The sequence below is a fragment of the Dermacentor silvarum genome, chromosome 8, assembly GCF_013339745.2.
Source record: "Dermacentor silvarum isolate Dsil-2018 chromosome 8, BIME_Dsil_1.4, whole genome shotgun sequence".
NCBI classification, from domain to species: Eukaryota; Metazoa; Arthropoda; class Arachnida; order Ixodida; family Ixodidae; genus Dermacentor; species Dermacentor silvarum.
The window spans coordinates 120,778,031-120,804,367 of record NC_051161.1 but is presented as its reverse complement, the minus strand read 5'-3'; the positions used below and the strand labels follow the sequence as shown (position 1 = coordinate 120,804,367).

Genomic DNA, 26,337 nt, shown 5'->3' with positions numbered 1-26,337 from the left:
TCACAGTTGAAACCTATACATTGCTTCGAACATGACTTGTCAAAGGCCGACCTTAAAAAAAAAAAAAAGTCATTGGTTGTTAACTATCTGAAATTTCAGCGCATCCATCATTTGGGGATGATTCCATGGCAACTTCAATGCCATTAACAATATTATTATGGGCGTGTAATCTATGATGCGGATATGTTTCATGCGCTATGATGGAAAAAGATGATGATTATTGTGATGATTATAATGATGGAAGTCACGACACAACGACATAATTGTGATATGTACAAGTGCAGAGTGTTTATTAATGAGCTTGACGAAGCACGCGAAGTGGCCGTGTTTCTCTCTCGTGCTTGCCTTTTTATTTATTTATTTATTTATTTATTTATTTATTTATTTATTTATTTATTTATTTATTTATTTATTTATTTATTTATTTATTTATTTTCGAATAGCGGCAGAATCCCTGTAACCAAAGTAGGCGTAACATAGTGGCCGGTCCCCAGCACACACGCAGTGATCCTGTCCACAATGCCCAGTACCCAGTGATCCAAGTTGGGTATTCCCGAATTGCCTACTCGGGCACATACCCTGTTAGGGTGTCTAGAAGTAGTTCTAGACACGCTAACCCACTGTCAATTACTCAGTCACCCAAGTTCGAGTGAAAGATGTTAGAAACGTCCGTGACGAAATGTGCACGAAGTTCCCAAAGAATGGTAATCGCACTACAACTGTAGTACGCAGAACGTAGACAGGGTACTCCTAAACGATGTTACACACTAGTGCCTCCATAATCTAAGCTACTAAATGAAGCAACTAAGCGCTTGGTAACAAGAGTCAGAACCTTAGCCGAGGTTCAGAATCAAAGTCGCGGTTCGGAAGCGCATAACTAGTTCTTAGTGCCTGAGCACGACATCGCGCGCTATCCTGCTTGTGTCAAATAGGCAAGCTAATTTTTTCTTTCGATGTAGCAGTCGTTCGTGCCTAAATTTCACATTTTACCGCTATTTTAAACGTTCATATAACTTTCATTATGAACTTTTGGCGAGTGTTTATCTCACGTTCTGAAGGGAAACCTTTAGGATGCAGGAATCGTCTTTTTTTCTTTTTCTGCTCCTTGTTCTTTTTTTTTTCCTCTGTTTCACACATTAGGAAAATTTTGCTCCGTTTAAAGGAAGCAACTCGGTCGTGAAGTCGCCTACAAGTTTCGTTCTTTGTTAGTTTTTGTCTGTTTTTTGTCACCTCATGACCGATATTTTCCCTGCCCGAATAAAATGCCCATATCCTTCAAGAACAGTGCATTCCCGAGCGCAGTTTGTCGAGCGAAAGCTGCTCACGTGTTCGCTGCGGCCTCGGTGCCACTCGAACAGCCGCAGGTCGTCCAGCTCCCGTTCCCCGCCCTCGTCGAAATTCACCTCTCCTGTGAATCCATCGTAGCTCACCTGCGAACCCGAGAGGTAGTCCGTTTTAATTTCACGCTCCAGAAAAGAGTAGCAAAAATATACGACAAATACTAGAAATTACTATGCCGGACAAAACAGATGAACTGATTAATCAATTAAATTCCGGGGTCTCACGATGCCAAAGCCACGATCTGATTATGACGCACGTCGTGTAGCGGGGGACTCCGGATTAAATTTTGACCACCCGAAGTTCTTTAACGTGCACCTAAATTTAAGTGCACGAGAGGTTTCACATTTTAATATCATCCAAATGCCGCCGCCGCAGTCGATATCGAACCCATGACCTCGAGCTCAGCAGCGCAACGGCGTGCTCACTAAGCTGTCACGGTGGGTGACAGTTGAACTGCTAAGCTATGAAAAGCTATAACTGACAGTGAAAAGCTTGACTATTTGTGAGTGTAGCAAGATTCCTCTGGTACTGAATAATAAACCTGAAACACTTCTCAGATGAAACGCCAGTCAATAAGCAGTCTCTTACAGCATTGTAATTTGGTGTCAATGCATTGTAAATACCATGTTGTGAAGCACTTGCGTAAAAGCATCTATGAGAGGAAAGACGGGTGCCCCTTTGCTATCACCAGCCCATCTACATAGCTCTTCGCCTGCTGCCCATTCAACCAGCAGAACCAAATGTATCGTATATAATGTGAGCTTATGCAGCGATTGGCATCGTTAGGCGAAAGCGCTTGGAAAGCGAAAATGTCTGCGAGCTCCATGTGTTACTTTTTTTATTCATATGGCTCTCAGTAAACCCCGCGTCACGATCGTGCAGCGGTGAGTACTGCTAGGGTGAACACCTCATTAGTATTCACGAGCCTATAGCAGTTGATGTTTAGAACAAAATGAAGAAAACTAATATTTATTTTATCGGCATCGTCATTAGGCGTCGTATCCAGGCCCATTTCCCCCCTGAAGTAGAAGGTATGTTGAAGTTATAACAACTTGAATACTAATGAGGTGTTCTCCCTAACAGTTCTCACCACTATGCCTGCGCCACCGCGCGTTATTCGTAGCGTGCAAAGTGGTTACAAATTACCGCTAGCCTATCACGTGACGAGGGACTCTTTCTCGTAAGTTTTCCTTCTTTTTTTCTCTCTTTTTTTTTTTTGACGAGGCTTGAAAATTGTCGCGTGACGCGGCTTTATGGATTTTTTCTTCCTCAATGCTGTGTATTTGGCACTACTCAAACCGAGAAAAACAAAAGTCTAATCGGGAAAAGACACTGAACGCTCTTCAGGGCATCCAGAAGGCTCTGGCCGTCATTCAGATAGGTGGCGGTATCACATTCCACCGCGTTCGGTTCCAGGCTGCCCCCGCTTGTCGACAGGTTGTGCAGCGCCGCCGCAAACACGTGGACGGCATCGTGCAGCAGCGCCAACTGCGTCTGCAATCACTCGACCCAAGGAGAATAAAAAATCAGAACGTTACTGCTCATAACATACCTTCCAAACCTATCTAAGATTCTCGGCGCAACTGTTGTACGACACTAATGAGCACATTTTACAAGTGACGATGGCTCAGACAATGAGTTGTTCGGACAATAGTTAGTCTCTCTCTCTCTCCCCCCCCAATAAGGCAAGGAGGACATTGGCTAGTATTTACCAGTCCAAAACCGGCTCTTTCTGCTCAAAGGAGGCATACAGCTTGGAGTAAGCCTGTATATATAAATAAGAGGTAGGTTGACATCGGTAAAGGTAAACGCGGATGACGCCCTTAGGTACTTCCTTAGGAAGCTTAGTTTGCTGCTGGCCCCCTCACCTGCTTCTCTCGCCCGCCAGCGGTGAGCTCTGGATGTTGGCGCACCAGTCGGCGGCCCAGTAGAGTGAAGTCGTAGTCGTCCAGTTCCAGCATGCGGAAGCTGTACACCCGGGCTTCGGCCATCGCCTGCCGAAGGGCAGGCCGGCTGCCCGGTACGTGGGCGTCCTGTGACATGCCACGCAAGCATCAACCACGCGGGACCACCGCGCCGGTTATACCCGTACAAAAAATTTACGTTGTCAGTCCAGAGAAATTTCAGACAACAGAACGGACAACCAGATTATTTGGTAAGGATTCGCCATGGGTAAGGCAGCGTCAAACACGACCAGGAAGTGTTTTGCGCTGCCGTAGTCACAAAGAAATTTCATACGAATTTATCTAGAGAGTCTGTAGACTGTTTATAGACAATTACTGCGAGTGCCTAGTAATACAACGTGCTCATCTATTCATTTACTCTGTTTACATGCACAAATCATGCGTTTCGTATGCGCATATAAGTACGCTACAGATGGCAGTCAAGTTTCGGTTGTGTCTGATTATTTAAAATAGGAGATGCGAGACGAAGTCATTATTTTTGCTGTCCAAGATTTACAGCAGTGCCAAACATTGAAGTGTGTGATAATCGCCAATACTAGGATTTATTACCTAAATTACATTAATTATCTGCTCAGTTAGTAACTCTAGAGGCTTCATGTAATTACGAAATTGTATTCGACCAGAGCACACAGCATAATCATTTGGTGAAACTCTGTGCCTATAAGCAGTTCCGAGAAAGGCGGACCCAGAATGTACCGTGGAATGTATTACTGTTCCTCATTTGGAACAGCATGTTGATAATCAATCCGAAATGAGCGCTAAGTCTCTCCGACTCCGACTATCCGACAAGTTCCATACGTAATGACGAATTGTGGTAGACAGTGAAAAAGGCAAACGAGGTAAAACTGACGGCGCAGTGATAGGTTTGGTATTGACAGGCTGTGTTTCATTGTTGTTATACTTGGTGTGCGTTGGTAATTAGATAGGGTAATACGAGCGACATTATTTTGAAATAATTCAAGAGCCCTAATTAGAGTTGCATGATGAGGATCCCAGATTGTGGCGGCGTATTCTATTTTTTTTTTTTTTTTGAGCGCACAAGAGTTTTGTAGAGAAGCAATTTGAGTGAGGGTGGGGCTTTGTTGATGTTACGTCACAGGCATCCCAATCTACGGTTACCACTGTTACTGATCATCATATCAATATGAGTAATATTCCGTGTCAGATTGAAGGTAGTAGTAACACCCAAATAGCGGTACGACGCAACGCGCTTGAGTTCAATGTCACCTAGTTTAAACGTTGAAAAGCTTTCGCGCTGCCAGGAAACTGTAATTAGTATGCAAATGAAGGGAATTGAACTGGAAGCCACGATGAATGCCTTGAGGAATGCTGAACCTCTTCGCAATCAGCTTCGACAACATCACGGAGGAAGAAAACATGAAAATTGCATTTCTACCTGGATAAACTGGACACAGCTTAGCTACAACCCGATACATCAGATATAGAGCTGAACGCCTTTATAACAAAGTGCTTGGGGCTTCCGCAATCATTCGTTATACAGGTCATTTGATTGTAAAGGTGATACATCACACAGCCAACAATAGAGCCAGGACAGAATTATTCCTTCGTTATACGGGTCATTTCGTTGTAGAGGTGTTATTTGTAAAGACGCTCGACTGTATATCCAAATGTATGGTCTAAAACATTCGCGATAGAAACAAGGGGAAACATGACACAGAATAGTCGCAGAAAAACAACTTATGTAGTCGTGAACAACATAAAGCAGCAACGGCACGAGCTACAGAGCCATGCATCAGAAAATGAGTTCATGAAATAAATTCCTCATCCATGCCTTAGTTTTTCCCGAAATTTTCCTACCTTATGTTGTTACAAATCAATAAACAGGTAATTTTCCTTATGCTTTTTTTGGTTTTATTGTTTGTTGACTTCATAACGTTGTCACCAACAAAAATCGAGCTTCGTGGTTCCCTTAATTCTTCTAATTCATTAGTGGTGCATGTTTCATAAAACAGTTGGTTGCGCGGTTCAAGGAGGCATGGAATGTGGTCTCGAGAGAACATAAATAATGTTGCCTTCCTATAGTATTCGCGGCCACTTCGAGTCGGGTTTTCCCTCGAGGCGTTACGCCTGTTCTAATGCTAAGCGATCCGCAGTTGTGATTTAATAACTGCGTCAATCTTGTGCGATCGTCAAACTTTCAGTGAGGCTCCACAAGACGCAACGTAAAACAATCTATCAGAGAAGGCAGGCTTGGGATGGAACCCATGATTATGCGGTTTTAAGGGGAGCATCCTATACACTACTTCCACGGCAACTTTGTGCAAGCAAATAGATAATATCTGCATTGCTAAATCAGTCGTCCGAAGTGGGAAACCGTTCAGAACGAGCAATATTCATGACCTTGTGAAATTCATCCACGGGGCACAGCGAAACATCAAGCTGCATTATAGCGATGTCTTTTAATACTTTAAAGGCCATTAAAGGATTCCGGTTGTAGAGAGCCATTACATCGCATATATTATAGGTTATAGAGATACGCTACTCGGCAAAATGAAGGGAAAGTACGTAGAAAGATAATTTGAAAGGGTAAATAAACTTCGGTGTTCTCGTGCGGTTTAGCAGCTGAAGTCAAACGCTTCGCTTTCGGCGCCGTGTGGGAATTCCCGGAACTGCGCAGAACGGGGCGCAGAAGTTGGACCTGTTTCCATCATGTCGCTCGTGACTTAACGTGGGTTACTTCTTCTGGAGTTTCTCACGTTGTGAGGAATCATTTTAAATTTGTGCGAAATTTTGCAGCCGTTTTTCAGATAGACCTCGGAAAATTTTTCCAGCACTGGAGGCAGGGTTAACCGGATCACGTGGGAGCCCGTGAAGGTATCGAAGAGTCGGGGCCACGAAAACGCCAAGTCAGACATTCGTGGTACTCTTGGGCATTTTTGTTCTTTCGATTTTCTTCTCTTTGCTTTCTTAGTCAATTTTTTTTTGACGAGGGGGGGGGGGGGGGGGGATAGAAGGGCTACTGCTTTCATCGCCATTGCAAGAGCTAGGTAATTACGGGTGGTAAGCTTTTAACAACTTGACGCTGCTCCTCTCACCAGTGACACGAGCAGGTAGCTGTGTATCTCCGTCACCAGGCCGGCCTCCTGCGCCTGCAAAACAGGTGAGAAGATGGTTCAGGACCAGCTATTGTGAGATGGCTCAGGACAAGCTGTTCAGCCAGTTTAGCTGAATTGAGATGCAGAGCGAAACAAGACACAGGAATAGGAAGGAAGGTGACCAGTTCTAGATATTATGCACCTAGATATAGGCTTGCTGCAGTCGACGAGTCACCTAAAGAAATAAAAGTTCGCTCCTCACTGCTATTGCCTCTTTCAATTTCTTCAGCGAGGGCGAAAGGAAAAAGGCGGAGGCTTCTGGCGTTTCAGGTTTGACGCTTTAATCGTAAAAATAATATATCACAATATACAAATAGACGAGTCTGAAGCATGCATTTACACCGGCCACATACCCATGACGCTAGAAAAGGAGCTCGCAAGTTATCACTGTCAATTTTACTTAGCTGATAGTATAGCATTATAATCAGTAATAATGACCAGCCTTTGACCCTTTTTCATCCATCCTTTCGACGAATTCAGCCACCTCGCGAAAAGTGCATGAGTGTGCAATGTTGCCCGAGTATTTGTAATTCAAGAACGATAGATTCACAGATTCTTTGGATGATATGTTGCGTTTGTCTGGCACTAAATCTTCGGACAACTTCGACTTAAACTTCGTCTTCTTTGAGAAAGGTTATCTGCTTGCTCGTCAGAATTTTTTATGCAACCGCGTAAAGAGAACCTTCATCTCTTGGCAAGCCAGAATCTGTGCCTTGTCTGTTAGGCTGTGTGTCGTCCTATGGGCAACCAGAGCTGACCTTTCACGTGCCAACAGTGGCGCCGTGAAGCACATGCTTTCAGTAGCCCATGCTGCGGCTTCTGCACTGCACGGCTTCTCCACTGCACAAAATGCAGTGCTTATCTTGAGACAAGTGTGTCTAGCTCCTTGTCTTATTGGCTACCGGCGTGTTAGAACGTATGCACTGCGCATGCGCTCCTCGAAGCGTGCATGACCATGGACAAAGCTTTGCTGGGCCCTTCAGGCTTATGCAAACGTTAGTGCAGGCGCGCCTCTGTTATCGTTCAAAATGTCGTGGCATTTTTTTGTGGTCTCTCTACCGGGTGCCCTGCCACGTATACTTTATTTACACAGGCAAATTATCGTAGCGCTTTCTGGACACCACTGGTTTGCCATATCGTTATCTCGTTCTGCCCCAAAATAACGCGTGACCCGGGTCACCCTGTATACGCTACTACCGAGCCAACACCGATTCAATGATAAGCATACAGGCTTTGTGATAACACCGCCTTCTCGATGTCACGGGCTCCACCGAATGTTCTTGCAGTGCATACAACTTCATAAACAATTATTTTTTTTTCGTTGTCGTAGGCGCGAAGAGAAGTAACCTGGGTGCTGCACATTGCAAACCCCCAAGCGTTCGAACTCCGCACCAAATTACGCTTATAAGAGCGACTAACTGTTGGACTAGCTCACCTTTTATAACTGTTGAGGGAAAGCAGCGATTAAAGAAATAATAAACCCCAAGACATTTATGTTTGAGCGCGGTGTACGCTGTCTCGCCCAATATAGCCGGACATGATAGAGACATTTACGCATGCCTTTTACTGCAGTTTGAAAATAGTACGTCATTTTAAAGGCGCAGTAATTACCGATACCTCTCAGCATAGCCTGGTGAACTATCATCGATACTCAATTAGCATTTAGTTGAAGAGAAAATGCGGTTTATCAGTAGAAAAAACAATGAGCAAAGTTTTCTTTCTTTCAATTTTAAAACAGCGCCAAGAAACACGGACAACGGAGAACACAGGACGAGCGCTGACTGCCAACGACATCTTTATTGAAGCCTGCGCAAATATATACTATTCGCAACGGGCAGAAAGAGAGAAAAAGAAGAAAGGACAGGCGAGTCATCGTCTGTCAACTCTTGCTGCGCATGCGTCAAAAGCATGAAACTATACAAATGTAACAATACACATAGTGGACACAAGCCAAACTGATTAACTTCTAAGGAGGAGGAAACAACTTTATTTTGTTAATTTGCTTAGTGAGGGGTGGCTACCAGATGGTGCCTTACAGCCACCTCCTCAGCTCTTTTGATGGCCCGAAGTTGAACCTCCAGGTTCGGGTTCATGAGTATCGATCGCTTCCCGCGCTTCAGGCGAGGGAGCGACTAGGAGATCTTGGGGGGGGGGGGGGGGGGGGATCTTCTCTGCAGTCCCAGAGAATATGATTTAAGGAGGCTATGGACCCACATAATGAGCAGTCTGGGTCTGTCAAGTCAGGGTAAAAGTGTGCGTATATTTGTGGGCTGGGAAAGGAGTGCGTTTGGAGTCGGCGCCAGGTGACTTCTTGTCCCTTGGTGAGCTTGGGATGAGGTGGGGGTTTTGTCCGTCTTGCGAGGCGGTAGTATTGGGCAATTTCGTGGTATGTGGTCAGTGGCTCGCTGACTAGGTCCCCTGGGTCAGAGACGGGACCCACCGCTCGGCTGACGAATCCTCGAGCACACTGGTGGGCCGCCTCGTTGCCCGGGTTCCCTGCGTGAGCCGGGACCCATATCAATTCAATTGGGGTGGGTTCTTCTTCACTATCTTGTTTAGGGGAGAGTAGGGGATGCAGTAGTAGTAGTGTGGCTGGGGCCACGATTCCACGTGCAAAGTTGGATATGGCGGTCTTTGAGTCGCTGATTATAGTTGTAAATCCGGCTGCTGCAGCGAGGGCAGTGGCCGCCTCTTCTGCCTCCGCCGAGTTGAGGGCACGCACAGAACAGGCCGTCCGTATTGGTGTTGCTCGGGGAGTAAATTGGTAGTTGTTATTGTTGTTGATTATCTTGGGGAGGCTAATTACGCTAATTGCGTACGTGTTATGTGGCAAGGAATATTGAGCAGCGTCAACGTATGCTGCTTCGGAGTTGGACCCGTGGGTTTTGTGCAGGGCTTGAGCTCTCGCTTTTCGTCTGCCGTCGTGATGACCTGCCAGCATGTTCTTTGGCAGTGGCTTGATGATGAACCTCTTTCTGATGTTGGGGGGAACGGTGGCAGGATCGTTGTGCGTTGGAGACACTCTGTGCCCGATGCGGTCCAGGATCCAACGGCCTGTCTTGCTTCCCTGTAGTCGGTGAATGGGCGCCATGCGCACATTCACCGACTACAGGGAAGCAAGACAGGCCTCTAGAAGCAAGGCAGGCCTCTAGAAGCAAGACAGGCTTCTAGAAGCAAGACAGGCTTCTAGAAGTTCTTCCACGGTAATGTGCAACCCCAGGCTTAGGAGGTGCTCGGTAGGGGTGGTACGGATGAGCCCCAGCGCAGATTTGTACACTTTGCGAATGAGGCGGTCCAGTTTTGCATGTTTAGTTTGGAGTAGATGTAGGTAGGGAAGGGCGTAGGTGAGCCTTGAGATGACAAAGGAGTGGATGATTTGGAGTAGCTCCTTCTCCTTCATACCTTGCTTGCGTACCCTCACTCGGGTGATTAAATGGGCCGTCTGATTCACTGCTATGGTGAGACGATCAATGGTGAAGTGGTTAACTGAAGTGGTGAAGTAGATCAATGGTGGATCAATGGTTAACTTCTAAGGAACTTAAGTTCCTTATCACAAAGAGCTATAGAAGGGGCACTTACATCAGTGGCTCCTGACACATTGAAAAGGCCTCAAAGATTTCACTGGCCATCTGATTGTTGTACCTTCTCAGTACACGTGTGTCATCTAGGAGTGGTAAACAGCCACACTTTGCACAATGAACTGCCAGATGACTACCAGTCTTCATCTTGACACAGTACGCATGCTCACGCAAACGTTCACTAAGACAACGTCCCGTTTGCCCTATGTAAGTGCAGCCGCAAGAGGTGGGAATGGAATGCACTACATTGGTATTGCAATCTACAGGCTTGGCGACATGTTGCTTATTGGACAGTCTAGGGGTTTTCCTGCTCTCGTTGACTTTCTTCGTGTTAATTACCACGCCTAACAAGTTGGAAAGGTTGTGCAAGAAAGTCAACGAGAGCCGGAAAACACCTGGACTGTGCAATAAGCAACATGTCGTCAAGCCTGTAGATTGCAATACCAATGTAGTGTATTGCATTGCCACCTCTTGCAGCTAGCTTGCACCAAAACCCTTCTTTTTCTTTCTTTCTTCCTTTCTTTGTTTATTTCTTTCTTTTTTATTATTTCACGCCCGAAGAGCAGCGCCTGTATTTTAGTATGAAGTTTGAGATTTCGAATTATTCTGGCGTGTTTGGGCCGATGATTTTCAGAAACAAGTACGACATGCTATCAGACAAAGTCTTTAGTTTACTTCGAATGAAACGTAATCCATGTTAATCGATAAGCCCTTCTTTATTCCCAAGAGTGCTCTGCGCTAATCTCATAGATGATCTAGCGCGAAACGTTCAAGCCCGTCGTTTGCTTTTGCTGCTTTTCTAGCTTACCAGTTCTCCGCTCACAGTAAGACTGATGATTCGATACCCCAGATACTCAGATTAAAAAAAAAAAAACGGAAGTTACTTCTGTTCTTTATATTTCTTTGAAACGACGCTGCACCTTCATGCCCATGTCACGCATATGTGCGCATAAGCAAGCATAATTTACCTCTTAGAAGGTCCATTAAATGCCAACTCCAACGAAATTTCAGTTTCGCTAATTTGGTTGTAAATGTATATACTAAAGAAGCAACCTTGTCAAAGCTGCAGGGCTGTTAATTATCTGTTTTCTTATTAGCAGCTTTTGAATAGCACCTAATCAGACGACTCGTTCACGCGGATATGTTGTCAATCCCTGCAAGGTTTTGCAGCTCACCGCACTAATATCGCAGGTCATGTCGAGGAAGCGCGCTAGATCTCAACAACGTTCTGGGACGTCACTATACGCGCAAATGGCAATGGCAGCGGTAGTTTCTTCTTTAAGTTTCAGTACCGACAAATTCTCCCCTTGACACCCTTTCGTTACGCATCCACTCGTATATCAAACGCAATATTTTGCAGGGACGCTGCTCTAGATCGGCACTATCTGAAACTCAGCCTCTTACGCGGTCAAAGATTCCCTTGCAGTGGACCTTTAAACAATCGTACTGCCTTCCTGGTCCGCCTGGCAGCTATTTCCTGTACATGGCCCCTCGCTGACCAGTGAAAAGTGTGGGGCTAACAACTGCCAATATAATTAGCATACTGTTGAACATGAAACGCCCACGGCAGGCTTTAATTACAGTTTTCTAGTGACACCTGCACCGTGATTTCACGAATGTCGCCGTCTCGATGATCACACCGCTCTTGCTGGACTTCGTGTTCGCATGGTTTCGCCGGGTACTATTTATCACAAGTAAAAGAGAAAAAAAGAAAACCAGGAAACAAAGCACAGAAAACACTGCGGCAGCTTCGTCCAACCAACCAAGAATCAGTCTACGCCAATTTCGGCAATCTAGAACATGGGGCGGGCCCATGCACGATCACCATTCGTCGACGCATAGCGGAGACAGCCACGTGCCATAACGGTATGGGTTTTTCGACGGCCTATTACTTTAAAAAATATGCGTGGCCCCTTAGGGGTTATAATAACTTAGTTTACCCAGGTCACCGACGGTAGCTTGCTCCGTGTAATGTCTGGCAGTCAGAAATTATTTTCTAATGTTTCCACAATATGTAGCTATACCTACTTTTTGAGCAGCACACTATAACGAATAGTGATGCAGTGCATTCTATTTTTGCGTCAGGCGAGCATTTGTTTTTTCACGATAAGGTATACCAATTTCAGTGAAGATTTTCAGTGTGTACAGTGCTTGCTCGCAGCCAAAGAAATACCCCGATCGCCTAATATACCCAGCATCTTCGAAGTGCTTCTCAGCTGACTCAGAATATTCTTGGCTCTTAATTGAACAAATGACCGGCAGTTATTGCTATCAGCAAGTGCTGTTCGCTCGTCCACCCACCTGCATCAGAACGTCCTCGATGCGGCTTTCATCCACGTCGATGATGATGTTGCGGTACCCCGACTCCACCAGCTCCGACCACACGTCGTCCTCGGACAGGTCGAAGGCGAGCAGCTTGCGGTCGGACATGTCATCCTCTCTCTCCAGCTCCTGGAGTCGCTCCAGGCCTGCAGGCGCATGTATCACTCGCAGGTTTATGCGTCACGTTACGTTTCGAAGTGCTCGCGATATACGAGTGGAATCGAGATGACGTACGACTGTCAAAATGTGCCTAAGCGAGACTCGCAGGCAACTTATTGTAGCAATGAAGCAAAACCTGCGGAGGCGAAGGGAATTTGTGACAAATAGACCCACACGCTCGTTCGCATTCGTTGGAGCTTACTTGCCTACTTGCTACAACGCTTATCATAAAATAATACAAAATACATCACCAAGCCTTCGATTTGACTTTTATTTTTCCGCTTTTCTCTTCCATGTTCAAGTAGCGCGCTCCGAGAAAACGCAGGTGCCGTTGATTTCGTCGTTGCCTTCACGGTCATCTGCTATCAACATGTTTGGTGATGGCTTACTGCCACACGATGCCATGTTCGTTTCGCAGTTGAAGTCGCAATCATTATTCCTGGCAGCGCAGACTGCATTCTCAAAGTGGTGAGGCACGTAAACGCTCGGGAAATTAGATGTAGGTGCACGTTAGAAAGACCTAATCTTGTCACAATTAACCCAAAGCCCTCCCCTATGACGTTATCATGACCGCAGCGTAACTCTTTGTGGTAAAACTCGTAGGGGTGTGTGAATAGTGATTTTTGAGACCGAATCGAATACGAGTCGAATAGTGCCAGAAGGGAATCGAATCTCGAATAGTTTTCGAATAATGAACAGCCGTTATTACAATTAATATAAAATTATGTTCACATCCCAGTAATGTTAAAGTTAACAAGTTTCTGTCATTACATAGTACGTTATGAATTGTTTATTAAAGCAAATGGAGCATTAGGAGCAAACAAGTATTTTCTTCATTTGCACTTGGCTCTTCAGAGATTGCGAATGATTTCTGTACAGTCTGTAAAGTATGGGCACCTAAGTGACGTAGCCTGTTCCACTACGCAAGTTCTGATGGTTTATGTTTATACTATGCCCACGGGGGTGAAAACTTACCGTACCTTTGCTTCAATTTTATGTTTATTACGGCGCAGTTTACGTCCTGAAATATTCGAAAAGCATTCCAAAAATATTAGCAATTACGAATACTGACTATTCGATTCGAAGAGCCAATCGAACTATTTGATTCGTTATTCGAAAGTTTCGAATATTCGCACACCCCTAAAAGCCCGTTAATTATTAGGTGCCTTTCGACGCCTTGCAGTCACGGTTCTGTAGCATGCAGCATTGCGGAAACCAACTCTGATACCAGTATGAAGATCGACTAACACGGTGGAAAGCTGATCCATCATCTAATCCACTTAACCCCAGCTTGCCTCTGTAGTCGAGCGTCTCTATTAGCTCCGATATGTTTGAGGGGCGCCCTCTCGCGCATGACGTCAGCGGAAAAACTTCGCCGCTGCGCCGCGCGCGCGCTCGCTTGTGAGGGCCACTTGACGCTGTCGTACGACCTGCTCTGCTCGAGCTTTTGAAATGTGAGGTTTGTAGTGTATACGGAATGTTCGAGGTCGCTATTCCCCGCGAAATCGAGCGGATCCGCCGTCGCCACCGGGCTAAGTGTTGATTGCTGCTGGCGTCAATTGCTAGTCATCAGTGTGTACACGTGCGTGCACGGTGTCGGTTTCTCGTCATTGCTGTTCCGTGTTGCGGCGCCCTCATACACACTTGTCGGCCCGACGATGAATTGCAGCATGTCGTCTTGAGATACTGTGTATGCGCTGTGATACTGTGTTTGTTTGTCCAGCGCGTGCTGCGTGTTGAGATCGCCCGCTCCGATGGCCACCGACATTCTAATTTTGTTGCTGCCGAGCGCGTTAAACATATCACAAAATACGTTTGATCCACTCTCAGGAAACTACTCCGGGCGCAGCTGCGTACGTCGCTGCTGAGCATGGCTGTGCAGGCTCTGTATATTGTAAGTAATCTGAGGCCGTATTCTGAAACGTCCCACTTCGGAGATAGTTCAAATTTCGCCTTCAGGCGCGCGCTGATTGGCTGTTTTAGCAAAATTTGATGAGCTGATTGGCTGGTTGAGCCCCACGTCATTCAATTTCGCTCAACCAGCCAATCAGCATGCTCCTGAAGGCAAAAGTTACGTGGGACACCCTGTACAGTATAGACATGAACTTTTATTAATAAGCGTGGGTGCATATGGGACCCTTCTTCGGGTTAGCTTGCTTCTTTGCTTACGTTTTCTCTTTTTCTTTTTTATGTAGTCTTAATGCGTTTCTGTGCCTGTGGTATGTATTTGCGTGTGGGTAAATTGAGGCGTAACCGCTCGATTACTTCATTCTGTATTAAAATAGGCAGCTCTAATGTAGCCTAACTTCCCGTTTCTAAGCACTTGTTAAACAAACCATAAGTAAAACACGCAACGCAGTGAATCACGCCGAAATATATGTGCGCCAAATGGGCACAATTATTTGGTTGATTGAGAGAGGGAGACGGTTTCTGAGATAAAAAAAAATATTTTGATTTCTGATTCCGCAAGCATGTCGCGGAATTGCAAGTGCTTACAGAAAAGAAAAAGAACATCAAGGGTCAGTTTAAGGATTAGCCGCTCTTCTATTTGAAAGCCACTTTATCAACATGAAGCAATCCCATAACAGGTTCCTGCCCTCAACTGTGGCAGTCAGTGTGAACTTTTTGTCTCTGTTCTTTTACTGTACGTGGTAAATTGTAGATAATAAATAAACAGCGCGTTTCCGGACTAGCGTTTGAGCACGCGTGTTAGTTGGGATTACCAAGGGCGGAGTCGAGGCTAAGTTCAACTTATGGAAGAACGCTGTAGTGAAATTGCAAAGCTTATAGGACTTCAGACAATCTATAGGCAATATGCTTCCAGGATATTCAATAAAATGTCTTTATATATTACGCATAAACAGTATATGCAGATTATAACAGTACTGAAACAAGAGATATTAGTAGTCAGTATACTCAGAAGTACTGTAAACTGGGCTAGGTGGTAGGGGATTTTTTTTCTGGTGTAATGCCATTACACCGGAAATACATTTATGGTACTCAATGTCATGTAAACAGTTTGCTGCTTTGGATGCTGTTAATGTTTCATGAATTGATATGTCTAAAGGGTGTGAGACGTTCGCAAAGCGAATCTGTACAGTCGAAGCCCTCTCACCTGCGGCGTCCTCGTAGAGGTAGGCGACGAAGAGCCAGCCCATGCGTTCCAACAGGTCAGCGCAGGCGTCCGCCATCACCCGCGGCGACGGGGCCATGTCGAGGGTGAAGGTCCGTCGGCCGCCTCTTCCTCGGTCTCCAGCTGGGGCACCCGCAGCGCGGCGCACACCGACGCCGCCAGCGAGGAAGCGTGGCCGCCACCCACGGGACCCACCAGGCCGACGGCGCCGCCTTCCAGGAGGCCGCACACTGCGCGTCGTATGTACGGAAGTGGGGCAGATGGGGATTCGAATAAAGCAATCGAGACTTCGAGTCAAGAAGAAAGACGGGGCAATTTATTAAATGCGACAGCGATTGTGGGGCTTACGTTCCTGATTTCGTGCTGTCAGACTACAGGGGCGTTAAAAGAAAATTATGGGGTTTCACGTGCCGGAACCACGATCTGAGTATGAGGCACGCCGTAGTGGGGGACTGACTCCGGAATAATATGGAGCACCTGGGGTTCCTTAACGTGCCCCTAAATCTAAGTACAGGGTGTTTTCGCATTTCGCCCCCATCGAAATGCGCCCGCCGTGGCCGGGATTCGATCCCGCGACCTCGTGCTTAGCAGCTCAACGCCATAGCCACTAAGCAACCACTGCGGGTCACAGGGACGTTACGGAGAATCGAAGGCTCGAGCTAGGCCCACTGGAAGGTTTCCACGCGAGTTGCGTGACGGTACTTCGGTTTAAATCGTGGACTGCAACAAACTGCAAGGTGCACTGCACTACAAGATACTGCAAACATAATGTAGATAGTATATCACGGTTAATAAGACCAGCTGCTTTACTAATTGGTGCTCGTTCTAGACCACAATTTTGGTGTAGCGGAGAGGACACCGGTGACGACAGAGACGACATGGACAGGCGCACAATTAAACTATAATTTTCCCATAAGAAACCAAGCGGCGAATGTGCAGATGGGCACGGACGGAGAGCTTACACCAAAGTGTTGAAAAAAAAAACGAAAAAAGAACGCGTGTTTCATATACCTAATATCTGCTTTATTATGGGAATAAATTAGCTGGAAGCGTGAGCCTGTCCACGTCCACTCAGTCATCGTCGGCGTCTTCCTTGCAAGGCATTTGTGCCAGTGGACGGCATTATACCGCGAAAGACGCGAGAAAATTCCAAGAAACGACAGGACAGGAAAGAACGGTTTAGGTGACATGCCTTCTGCCCTGGATGAGTCGTGTGCGGTGAAGTGCTAGCAGTATCTTTAAGCGAGAAAGGTGGTCACGAAATGCGGCAATACCGCATAATTTTCAGACATTCAAGACACGCCAGCGTTCACTCTGAAGCGCAGCTCACATGCCGGCTCCGCCGCGTCGTAAACAAGAACGAACACGTGTTACCCGATCCAGCTGCCAGCACTTATTAGCTGCTCGATAGGGCTAACCCCATCTTCGTCCGTATAGACAATACACTCAAACGGTCTCAATGGCTAGATAAGGGAGTTTTCGTGGACTCGTGGTGTTGTTGACAGACAGCGCTTTGGCTGCTGGACTGCGGGTCAATACTAGCGCGCACGTCTGGCGGCATAAACAAATCGCAACCGCTTTGCCCAAAGAAATAATTAAATACTTCGTGCTTATATTTAAAAACAAAATAATTAACTGACTTCCCAATATCCCCAAACATTATTTCACGCCTTCTCCAACGAAAGAAAAGTAGAGAAGAAAGCATGTCAGATCACATTGTCAGATCACGCATATATTGTATGACATTCCAATAAATCGCACATTCGGCTGGTCATTTTCGAGCAATCTTCAGCATCTTTAAGGTATAGCTTAACAGTTTCATTAAGCTTTAATGCGACAATCAGCACGTTATAACAAAAAAAAAAACGCGCGACACAGCTTTGTTGTTTCGCACAAGTTTCAGAGCGCTCGGAAACGATCAGCCGAATATTTTACAACGCAATTACTGCTTCCAAGTGCCGCGTAGCGTCTGCCATATTAACCACTGTATAAGCGTGCTCCTTCAGGCAAATAAGCGTCGTTAAGTAAATTTAAACGCACGCCGATATATCGCGTAGAAATAGGCGTTCGCACATATTCTTTCCTCGGGAGATCGAGGCACAGCTGAAATGTTAACACATGCATGAGCACCACCGCTTCGTAAGGTGCCGTAATTTTGGAATGTCAATTTCGAGTATTATTGGGCAGTACCTTTTGAGAGCAACAATATGCGCTCTTGTATGTTCTCCACCGTGAAGAGAAAAAAGAATGTGTAACCACGCTTCGCATAGTTGATGCGTGTTAACGAATGCAAGCGTTCGCATACAGAGAATAAGAACTTTCACGACTATACAGCCCCACAACGTGGGCGAAAGCTTTGTCGCTGAATATGCACTCTAACTGACTTTCCACGACTGCTTCGTCAAAAATCTAGTTGACGAAGAGACAAAGTGGATAATCACCGCGAAGGGCCTTCCCGTCACGTTCGAATACCTTCCGAGAACTAGAAATAATATGGCGGCAAGGAAACTTCCGGAAAGCGTGCGCGTCCTCAGTAGGCGTCATGACATCCGTATAATTAAAGGAACCCATACATCAAGGACATCGAAGCTGTTAAGGGAGTTCTCAAGTCATTTCAAAGTCCTCCTGGTCCATTTTGGCACTTCCATAAATCTACCCAAGACCACAAACGCTTCGCTCTATCCAAAGCAGTTCCTTAGACATACCTGACTCGTTTCCAAATGCTTCAATATATTCGCGCTTAGTACTTCTACACTCTCCGTTATACTATATATCTGAAGCATGTTCCTGTATGCCGTGCCGACTCTAGCGACGGCAGCGTCCGGCTACGCCGATTCCCTAAACACAGGGTGTGTTGATGGCTGTCATTTGATGGTGTACATCCTATGCCAACAAAGCCGCCGCAAGCCTGTATTCGCCGCCACCGCCAGCACACGGGAACCGTTGGGGAACGCTCCATAACAGTGACTTCGCTGTAAAACGTTTCTGCGTTGAAAATATTGCGAGTGCTGCGCGCGCACTGCCTCGTTATCATCTGCGTGTACTCCTCATAGATCTGTGACGTTCTCCTTGCCGGTTAGTCCTGGTTGCCTGGCCGACTGAAACGTTTCTCTCAAGTTTGTGGCATGGAGTCGGTGCAGCCCTCCGAAAGTTTCTTGCTAAAATTGCTAGAGAGAACTCTTGTCGTTCTTCCATAGCGCTCTGCGATTGTTCAACTAGCAAGGGTAATGAAGCTTGTTGCATGGATCTGTCTGATCTTCGTACTTGCGACTTCAAACGATATTGCGTCTTCATTTACTCCGAATTATCGGAATTTATCGGCCTAAATTTTAAAGCGATTTCATATTTCTAAACACAGAGCGAAATGAGGCTCTGTGTACATATACCGGGTGCTCAAAATTAAGTTTTACGGAAGTTTTAAAGATCGCCTGTGGCAGGTAGCATAACTCTTATCGTTGAGCTGGGTTATTCGGACATTAGTAGCGCGAGAAATCAAAACACATATTCAACTAATTAACAAAAATTGACTAATGAACTTCTTAGTTAATTACATTAGGACACATATTGCAATTTACGCATTGTAGCCGGTGAGCCTGTCAGGCGTATTCAATTGGAATTAATTTCCAGGCTGACACCAGTTTGGAGATATTTCCCAAAGCGTGGGTCGAAATATATGGGCGTTCCAGTTACTTTTGTGCTTCAATGTATCAAACAGCATTTCGGTAAATAAGTGGAACAACAGTGAATTTTTTACGACGAGTTTAATGGCGCATATCTCCAAACTGGTGTCATTGTGGAAATTCATTCTAAGTGGATGCTACGCTTGACAAGCTCACCGGCTACAATTCGTAAATTGCAATGTGTCGTAAAGTAAATAACTAAGAAACTCATTAGTTATTTTTTGTTAATTAGTTGAACATGTGCTGCGATTTCTCGTGCTACTAATGTCCGCCTCTTCGAATAACCCAGATCAGCGATAAGAGTTGTGCTACCTGCCACAGGCGATTTTTGAAAATTCCGTAAAACTTAATCTTAAACATCCTGTATAATCATTGGGAACCTTTGCATTTATAACGCCATATTTTGTTGAAAATGAACAATCTGCGAATTCACAACGACGTTTAAAGCCATGCGGACGGAGTTTAGGCACTCGCCATTGTTCTCATGGTGGCCGAACCGCTTTGCTTCCACCTCCCGTGGACACTATAGCGTCAGAGTTGCCGCTAATAACTTTTATACGAAATCTTTTGTAATAAACGAAAGGTTAAGAGAAATAAGTTAGCAGACACGAGGAGGAGGCATGGAAAGTGAACAGAAAAGAAGAAGGAGGGTTTCGCAGTTAGCAAATGCCGTCTAATTTCAGAGTAGCGAGGACAAGGAAACTGCTACGCGAGCCTTATCAAGTCTACCTTCATTCGAGTCTCTTCCACTTATGTTCAATTTCTGGGTCAGTTTTAATTTAAGTCCCTCTGCAGATACTGACAGTAACTTGGCATGCGACCAGGCGAGAACGCCCCTGGCTTAAAGAGCCAAGAAATGTGAGATCATAAGCAGGTGATAACGTGCCCCACTAATTGCGTAATATTACTTCACAAACGACAAACTGTCAATGCGCCGAGAGTGCTCGCGAAACAATTTCTCTGGCACATACAGCTGGTTGTACCAAACAGTGGAAGTGAGGATGTCATCAACGTTATGTTAGAATATTTAGCCACGGCCGCTGGATAAAAAAAAAAAGTGCGGCCTGCCGCGTGCATCGAACACGGTGTGATCCGCCGCGGCCCCACACGCCGGGGGCTGTTGTCTGGTAACGGCATAGCAAATGCGTCAGGAATGCGCTTGGAACGCCGTCGCGCGTGCAAGCTGACGCGTTCCAACCCGTCAGCTAGCGCCGTTCGGCCCAGCCAAGCGGCCGACAATGCAACTACGGCCGTCACGTTCGCTCCCATAGCAGTGGGCCCGACGCGGCAGGCCGCACCCTTTATGGCACGTACACACTAGCGGCAAAACGCGCGCGGCGCGCCTCCGGCGGCAAAACGCAGCAGCGGCAGGGCGGCCACACCAACCGGCGGCGCGCCGCTGCGGCAATCACGTGACAGACTAGAATCCTCTCCCCTTCTCGAACAATCCGGGAGCTCACGCGTGCAGATGATAGTGCGAAACGAGAAACAAGCGGTCGGGCGGGTCCGCATGGCACCAGTTTCCCGCGCGCACGTCACGGAAGCGGGCCGCTCTCATTGGTCTCCTTCATCCGCGGCACGCGGCAAACCGCAAAAAATCGGTCCAGGAGCGATCCCTGCCGCGGCAACAAAAACCCGTTTCGCGGCTGCTTTCGCGGCGCGCGTCTTGCCGCCGGCGGCGCGCCACGCGCGTTTTTCCGCTAGTGTGTACGTGGCATTAGGGGCGAAGCTCCTTAGGGTGGGGGTCGTTCCATCCTCTGTAGTAGTAGTAGTAGTAGTAGTAGTAGTAGTAGTAGTAGTAGTAGTAGTATGTAGCCACCTCTAGTTTATGAATTGCTCAATAGATGGCGTTGTGTGTCCACAGCCACCAAGGCAACCAACCAGGGGTCATCAGAAAGAAAGTGAGAGAAATAGAGACCGTGAATTGGATGCAAAGAATGGAAACAAAAAGGACAATGGAGATTTACAAGAATGAGAAGAAAGAAATTAGAAGGGAAAGTTTGTACGATAACACGAAGGGCAGTGCCTTGCTATTTGAGGCTCGAGCCGGTTGCCTAAGGACGAAAACATATCGGAACAAATATTCGGAACTAGATGAGACATGTGTATGCTGCAGTAAAGATCCAGAGACCACTCAGCACATCCTAATGGAATGCGACGGGATCCACCCAGCGAGAACCGTAGGTAACGTGCAACTCCCAGAAGCGCTTGGGTTTAAAGTGGAAGGAAACATAAACAGATCAGCCGTAGAGATCAGCAAGAGACGATTAGAGTACTGGTGGAAAAAAAGCAGGGAAAAGATGGATACGACCTGATCTCTTAAAATCATAGGCAGCGGTACAAGGTAAATTTTTGAAAAATAAACATAATGAGAGGTATACAAAAACGCTAGATAAAGAACATGTATAATATACCTGATTAAATCAAGCAGGCAAGGTGACTATTTGTCGCCGCCCCGTTTCAAAGGGGATGCCAATAAATCATCATCATCATCATCATCATCATCATCATCATCATCACCTGTAGTTTTATAAGTGTTCACTAGATGACGTTCCGGTTCCGCTTCCACTTCCGGTTCCGCTTCCGGTTCCACTTCCGGTTCCGGTTCCACTTTGCGCGCGTTCGGTGCGAACGTGGGCAAAACGCCGACGGCGTCGACAACAGTTCTGCGCGTTGCTGGTGCTGCTGCATGTCCAAGTTTATACAGCTGATAAAACTACCTTGAGTCTCTCGTTCCCGACGCGCGCTCTCTTTATCTCTCGTCCGTGGCTGTGGTTTACCCGAATGATCCCCCGGTGCTTCGCCCACTCATCACCATTCACTTCGTGGATATGCTGTGTTCTTTTTATTGTTTTTTTTTTATCCAGCGGCCGTGATTTAGCATTTTAAATGCGAAGCATTTCTTGGCGACCATTTGTTACTTTGACAACATCTATCTAGCCGCCTATGACTTTGTGCTCTCATGGTCGTTTCGTTAACTTGGTATGTACCAAAATTGGCATACCATGACAAGAGTATATGACGAACATAAATGATATGTCATGACATGCATGTCATGACATATGCATGTCATGTAGGTCATGAAACAGCCGCCTACGTCTTGGTGCTCTCATGGTCGTTTCGTTAACTTGGTAGGTACCAAAATTGCTATAGTATGACAGGGGTGTATGACGAACATAAGTGATAGGACATGACATAAATGTCATGACTTGCGTGTCATGTAGGTCATGACAATGACCCACCGAAAAAGATTAACACTCAAAAACCACTGAAATGGGTTCGGATGTGGGTACTAAGTGAAGGAAACACTACAGAATGCTGATAGAAGTCATAGTCATGAGCATGACTGAGGAAAAATGAAAATGACTCAGCCAAAAAAGATTAACACTCAAAAGCCACTTAAATGGGTTCTGACGTGAGTACTAAGTGAAGGAAACACTAAAGCATGATGGTAGAGGTCAAAGTCATGAGGATGAATCAGCGAAAAATGTATAGCACTCAAAAACCACTGAAATGGGTTCGGCCGATGGTTCTAAGGGAAGGAAACACTAAAGGATGCCGGTAGAAGTCATAGTCATGAGGATGACTCAGCAAAAATGACAATGACTCAGCGAAAAAATATTAACATTCAAAAACTACTGCAATGGGTTCGTATGGGGTACTAGGTGAAAGAAAAGGCTAAGGTTGTTGGTCGAAGTCATACTCATGACCATGACTGAGCAAAAATGACAATGACTCAGCGAAAAAAGATTGACACTCAAAATCCACTGAAGTGGGTTCGGACGTCGGTACTAAGTGAAAGAAACAGTAAAGCATGGTGGTAGAAGTCATAGTCATGAGCATGACTGAACAAAAATGACAATGACTCACCAAAAAAACATTAACACTCAAAAACACTGCAATGGGTTCGGACGTGGCTACTAAGTGAAGGAAACACTAAAGGATGGTGATAGAAGTCATGGTCACGAGTATGACTAAGGCTTTCGCCCTAAGGTTTCTTAGATGTGGCTAAAGGGACTCCTGAGGACTCATGACATGAATGTCATGACATGCGTGTCATGTAGTTCATGAAAGAGCCGCCTACTTCTTGGTGCTCTCATGGTCGTTTCGTTAACTCGGTAGGCTCCCCTGCCCGCACACTGCTTCGCATAACATCGATTCCCACAGGGCGTGGGATCTGCCGGCTTTTATGTTGGCTCATTTTACGATGCCTTGTACAAAATGAAATTCCCTTATCGAAGTTGTACGCAGCTTTTCTGTTAGATAGAGACAGAGATAGAGACATTTTGTTTATCGGGGGAGAAAAAGATGTTAATGTCCTCAGTGCAGAGCCTCGCTGGCGTCGTAAATGATGGTCAGTACACGGATTTTCCTGATCTTCGTGCTTGTGGCATCATTTACTAAGCTTTACCTGCCTTCATCGGCCTAAGTTCCAAAGCAATCTATACTTTTTCTTTAATGCAGAAGGCAACAAGACTCTGCGAACACGCATAATAGCTGCTAGTCGCCCTGGTTCCGCTTGTCCACGCTCCCGTGGCGTGCTGGTTTCAATATAAGGCCTGTGTGCTAGAGGTCCTGTGTTCGAATCCTGCCAGTCTGACAATTTTATTAATGTTTATTTAATTTTTGTAACGCACTACTTCGTTGAAAATGAACAGTTTGCAAAGTCACGAAGCCATGTAGAGCCAGAAGGGCGAAGTAAATCGCATTTACCAACCATCATTCGATCGTGTTGGCTGAACTGCCCCGCTTGCGGCCACCGCAGACACAAGCGCCGAAGGTCTTTCTAGTACTTGTGTGACACTCTATAGTGTCCGCTTGTTTTCACTGTCAACAAAGCTGACTTCTTGTCACTCGCGTCGTATAGAAAAAGGCCCTATGACGCTCTTATCCAAAGCGCAAGGTCGACGCAATTTCTCACCGTGGGAAACATCTACGGAGCGGCCCTCAGCTAAACCTAATGTGGACCCACACAAGTGTAAAATTCGCATGACCCGCTCTTCTGTTATCGCACATCATTAGCTGAACAAAAAGCCCGAGACTTTAGCTTACGTCTTCGACACATTAAGAAAAAGACATTATGCAAGAACAACAACGTACAATGCGCAATAATGGGAAATAGAACACCTAATCTCTATTGAAACAGCTAGCATTTCTCGCAAACGTGCGTATAAAGCCATAATCTCACGCAGTAGAGTTCTCTAAGCATTTCTCGTACTGAAAAGTGCGTGGGTGTCGAACTTTTGCTTATTTAGCTGCATGGGCAAGAATAATCACTGATTTCAAACACAAATATGGCGTTCCCTTTCAACTGCCCCACCGTGTACATTAAGTGAGGGTTTGTTTTAACAACACAAAATTCAGAACAGACGTGCAATCGATTTCAGCTTACTTTCAAATGCCTTTGTCTAAACGCTCTGCTACGCAAAAGAAACGTCAGTTCAAACCTCCACCTTAGTTGATTTATATAACTCAGGATACTATAGGCCATATGCATCTAGCATGAGGGGTACATATGCAGCACATTCGACAAAGAACACAAAATTGCGCACTGGCAACAGGCCAAAAAAGAAAGAAACAGAGCAACAAGTCAGACAGTATTGACTATTAAGAGAAAGTACAAAGATCGTCATCAGCTATGGCATCCAATCAACAGGCAAAATATTGAGGAACAAGGAACGTAATAATATCAGGTGAAGGACAGAAAGTGAATGAACGAGTTTACGCGCGCGTGTTGAAGCAAATGTTCCTCTAATGCCTCTTTAAAAGTGCTTCCTTGAATGATAGAATGCGGAAGAGAGCCCAATTTCTCAATATTACGAGGGAAGAAGCTGCATGCTGTTAAGAGCTTTAGCTTTATCAAAGAGAGGCTGAAGAACTTCTTCAGAAAAATGTGCCGCATTCTTCTACATAAGCGAAACTTAGTAAGTTAGAGGCGTCAGAAATATTCTCGTATATGTGATCAGATTTCAACTTATCACGCACGAGGAAGTAGGGCCACTCCCTCACCTACTCCGTAAGATCCCAAGCGATTTCACGCATACAATGAAGTCGGGCGCCCAGCAACTTACGCACTTCGTGATACCTTCAGTAACCGTCAGGCTACCCCTGTGTGACGTGTAGAGCTGCAGCCATTGTTGAACGACGCATTTCTTGGGCTCTGGTGAGCCCAGTCCGCCGACCTCCCGTGACATGGAAGTTGTTATCCGCGCTCTATTGCCGTTGTTAGGGGCCTGAAATCTCATTCGTTCAATCAGTCGCAGAAAGGTGGTGTAGCCTATCCACAGCACCTATAGAGGGTCTTCCCTTCAAGTTCATGAATGTAGCAATGAAAAAGAAACGTCAGTCGTTACTGTAATTGCGTAGAATGTACCAACTTAAGGCAGTTCACTATCGCCCAATTTCAGGCGATTGCAAAGCAACGAGCACGTTGAAAATTAAATACACGACCACAGGCTCGGACGACAAGATAGGGGTCTTTTTCATAGCGGCAGCTCAACCACGTTATGTCCGCTGATAGCAATAAAGAAAAAGAAAAATACAAGCAAAAAAAGCAGCAAAGTAGAGCAAAAAGCAGCAAAGCTGTAGAGACGCATTGTTCTGTACCAGCGTTCCAGTAGGTCCATTCTGCTCGAAACACGCTTCCGCATAAATAAAGGATGCCAGTGCAAGTGCGTAGTTGGTGATCGTCTCTCTTCAGTCACTTCTAACTAACAAATAAACAACAGGACCGGAAAGACTAGAGAAAATTGAGGCGAAAGGCACGACACCGTCTTCGAGAGGCAGGACGAATGAACATTTTGTCGGCAGTCTTCGCGCTGTTCGGGGCACGCGGTCACCCTTGACGTTCGTACAAGGTTGAGTGCCTACAGACAACTGCGGCTGATGATTTCCTTCCATTATTGGAGTGCAAAAGAGAGAGACAAACTAAAACGCTCACTATTTGAACTTCACCAAAGGTGGAAAAGCAACACAGTGACACCACATACACGGAGGTTACGGATCCAGGACGGCCAGTCGGGTGCTCGTTCTCCTGGAACCGCA

At 45.9% G+C, this 26,337-nt stretch overlaps 1 protein-coding gene across 2 annotated transcripts in view; it reads right to left on the bottom strand.

Annotated features, from left to right (window-relative positions):
• Positions 1-15,837, bottom strand: part of LOC119462379 (probable glutamate receptor) — a 125,757-nt gene extending 109,920 nt beyond the window's left edge. For both annotated transcript variants that reach the window (XM_049671837.1, XM_049671838.1), the window contains exons 1-6: positions 15,596-15,837; positions 12,301-12,467; positions 6,362-6,415; positions 3,210-3,374; positions 2,680-2,835; positions 1,326-1,430 (exon numbers count right to left, since the gene is read on the bottom strand). In XM_049671837.1, the coding sequence (XP_049527794.1) occupies positions 1,326-1,430; positions 2,680-2,835; positions 3,210-3,374; positions 6,362-6,415; positions 12,301-12,467; positions 15,596-15,692 (744 nt within the window). In that variant the 5' untranslated portion in view covers positions 15,693-15,837. The remainder of the gene's footprint in view (positions 1-1,325; positions 1,431-2,679; positions 2,836-3,209; positions 3,375-6,361; positions 6,416-12,300; positions 12,468-15,595) is intronic.
• Between the last annotated feature and the right edge of the window lie 10,500 nt (positions 15,838-26,337).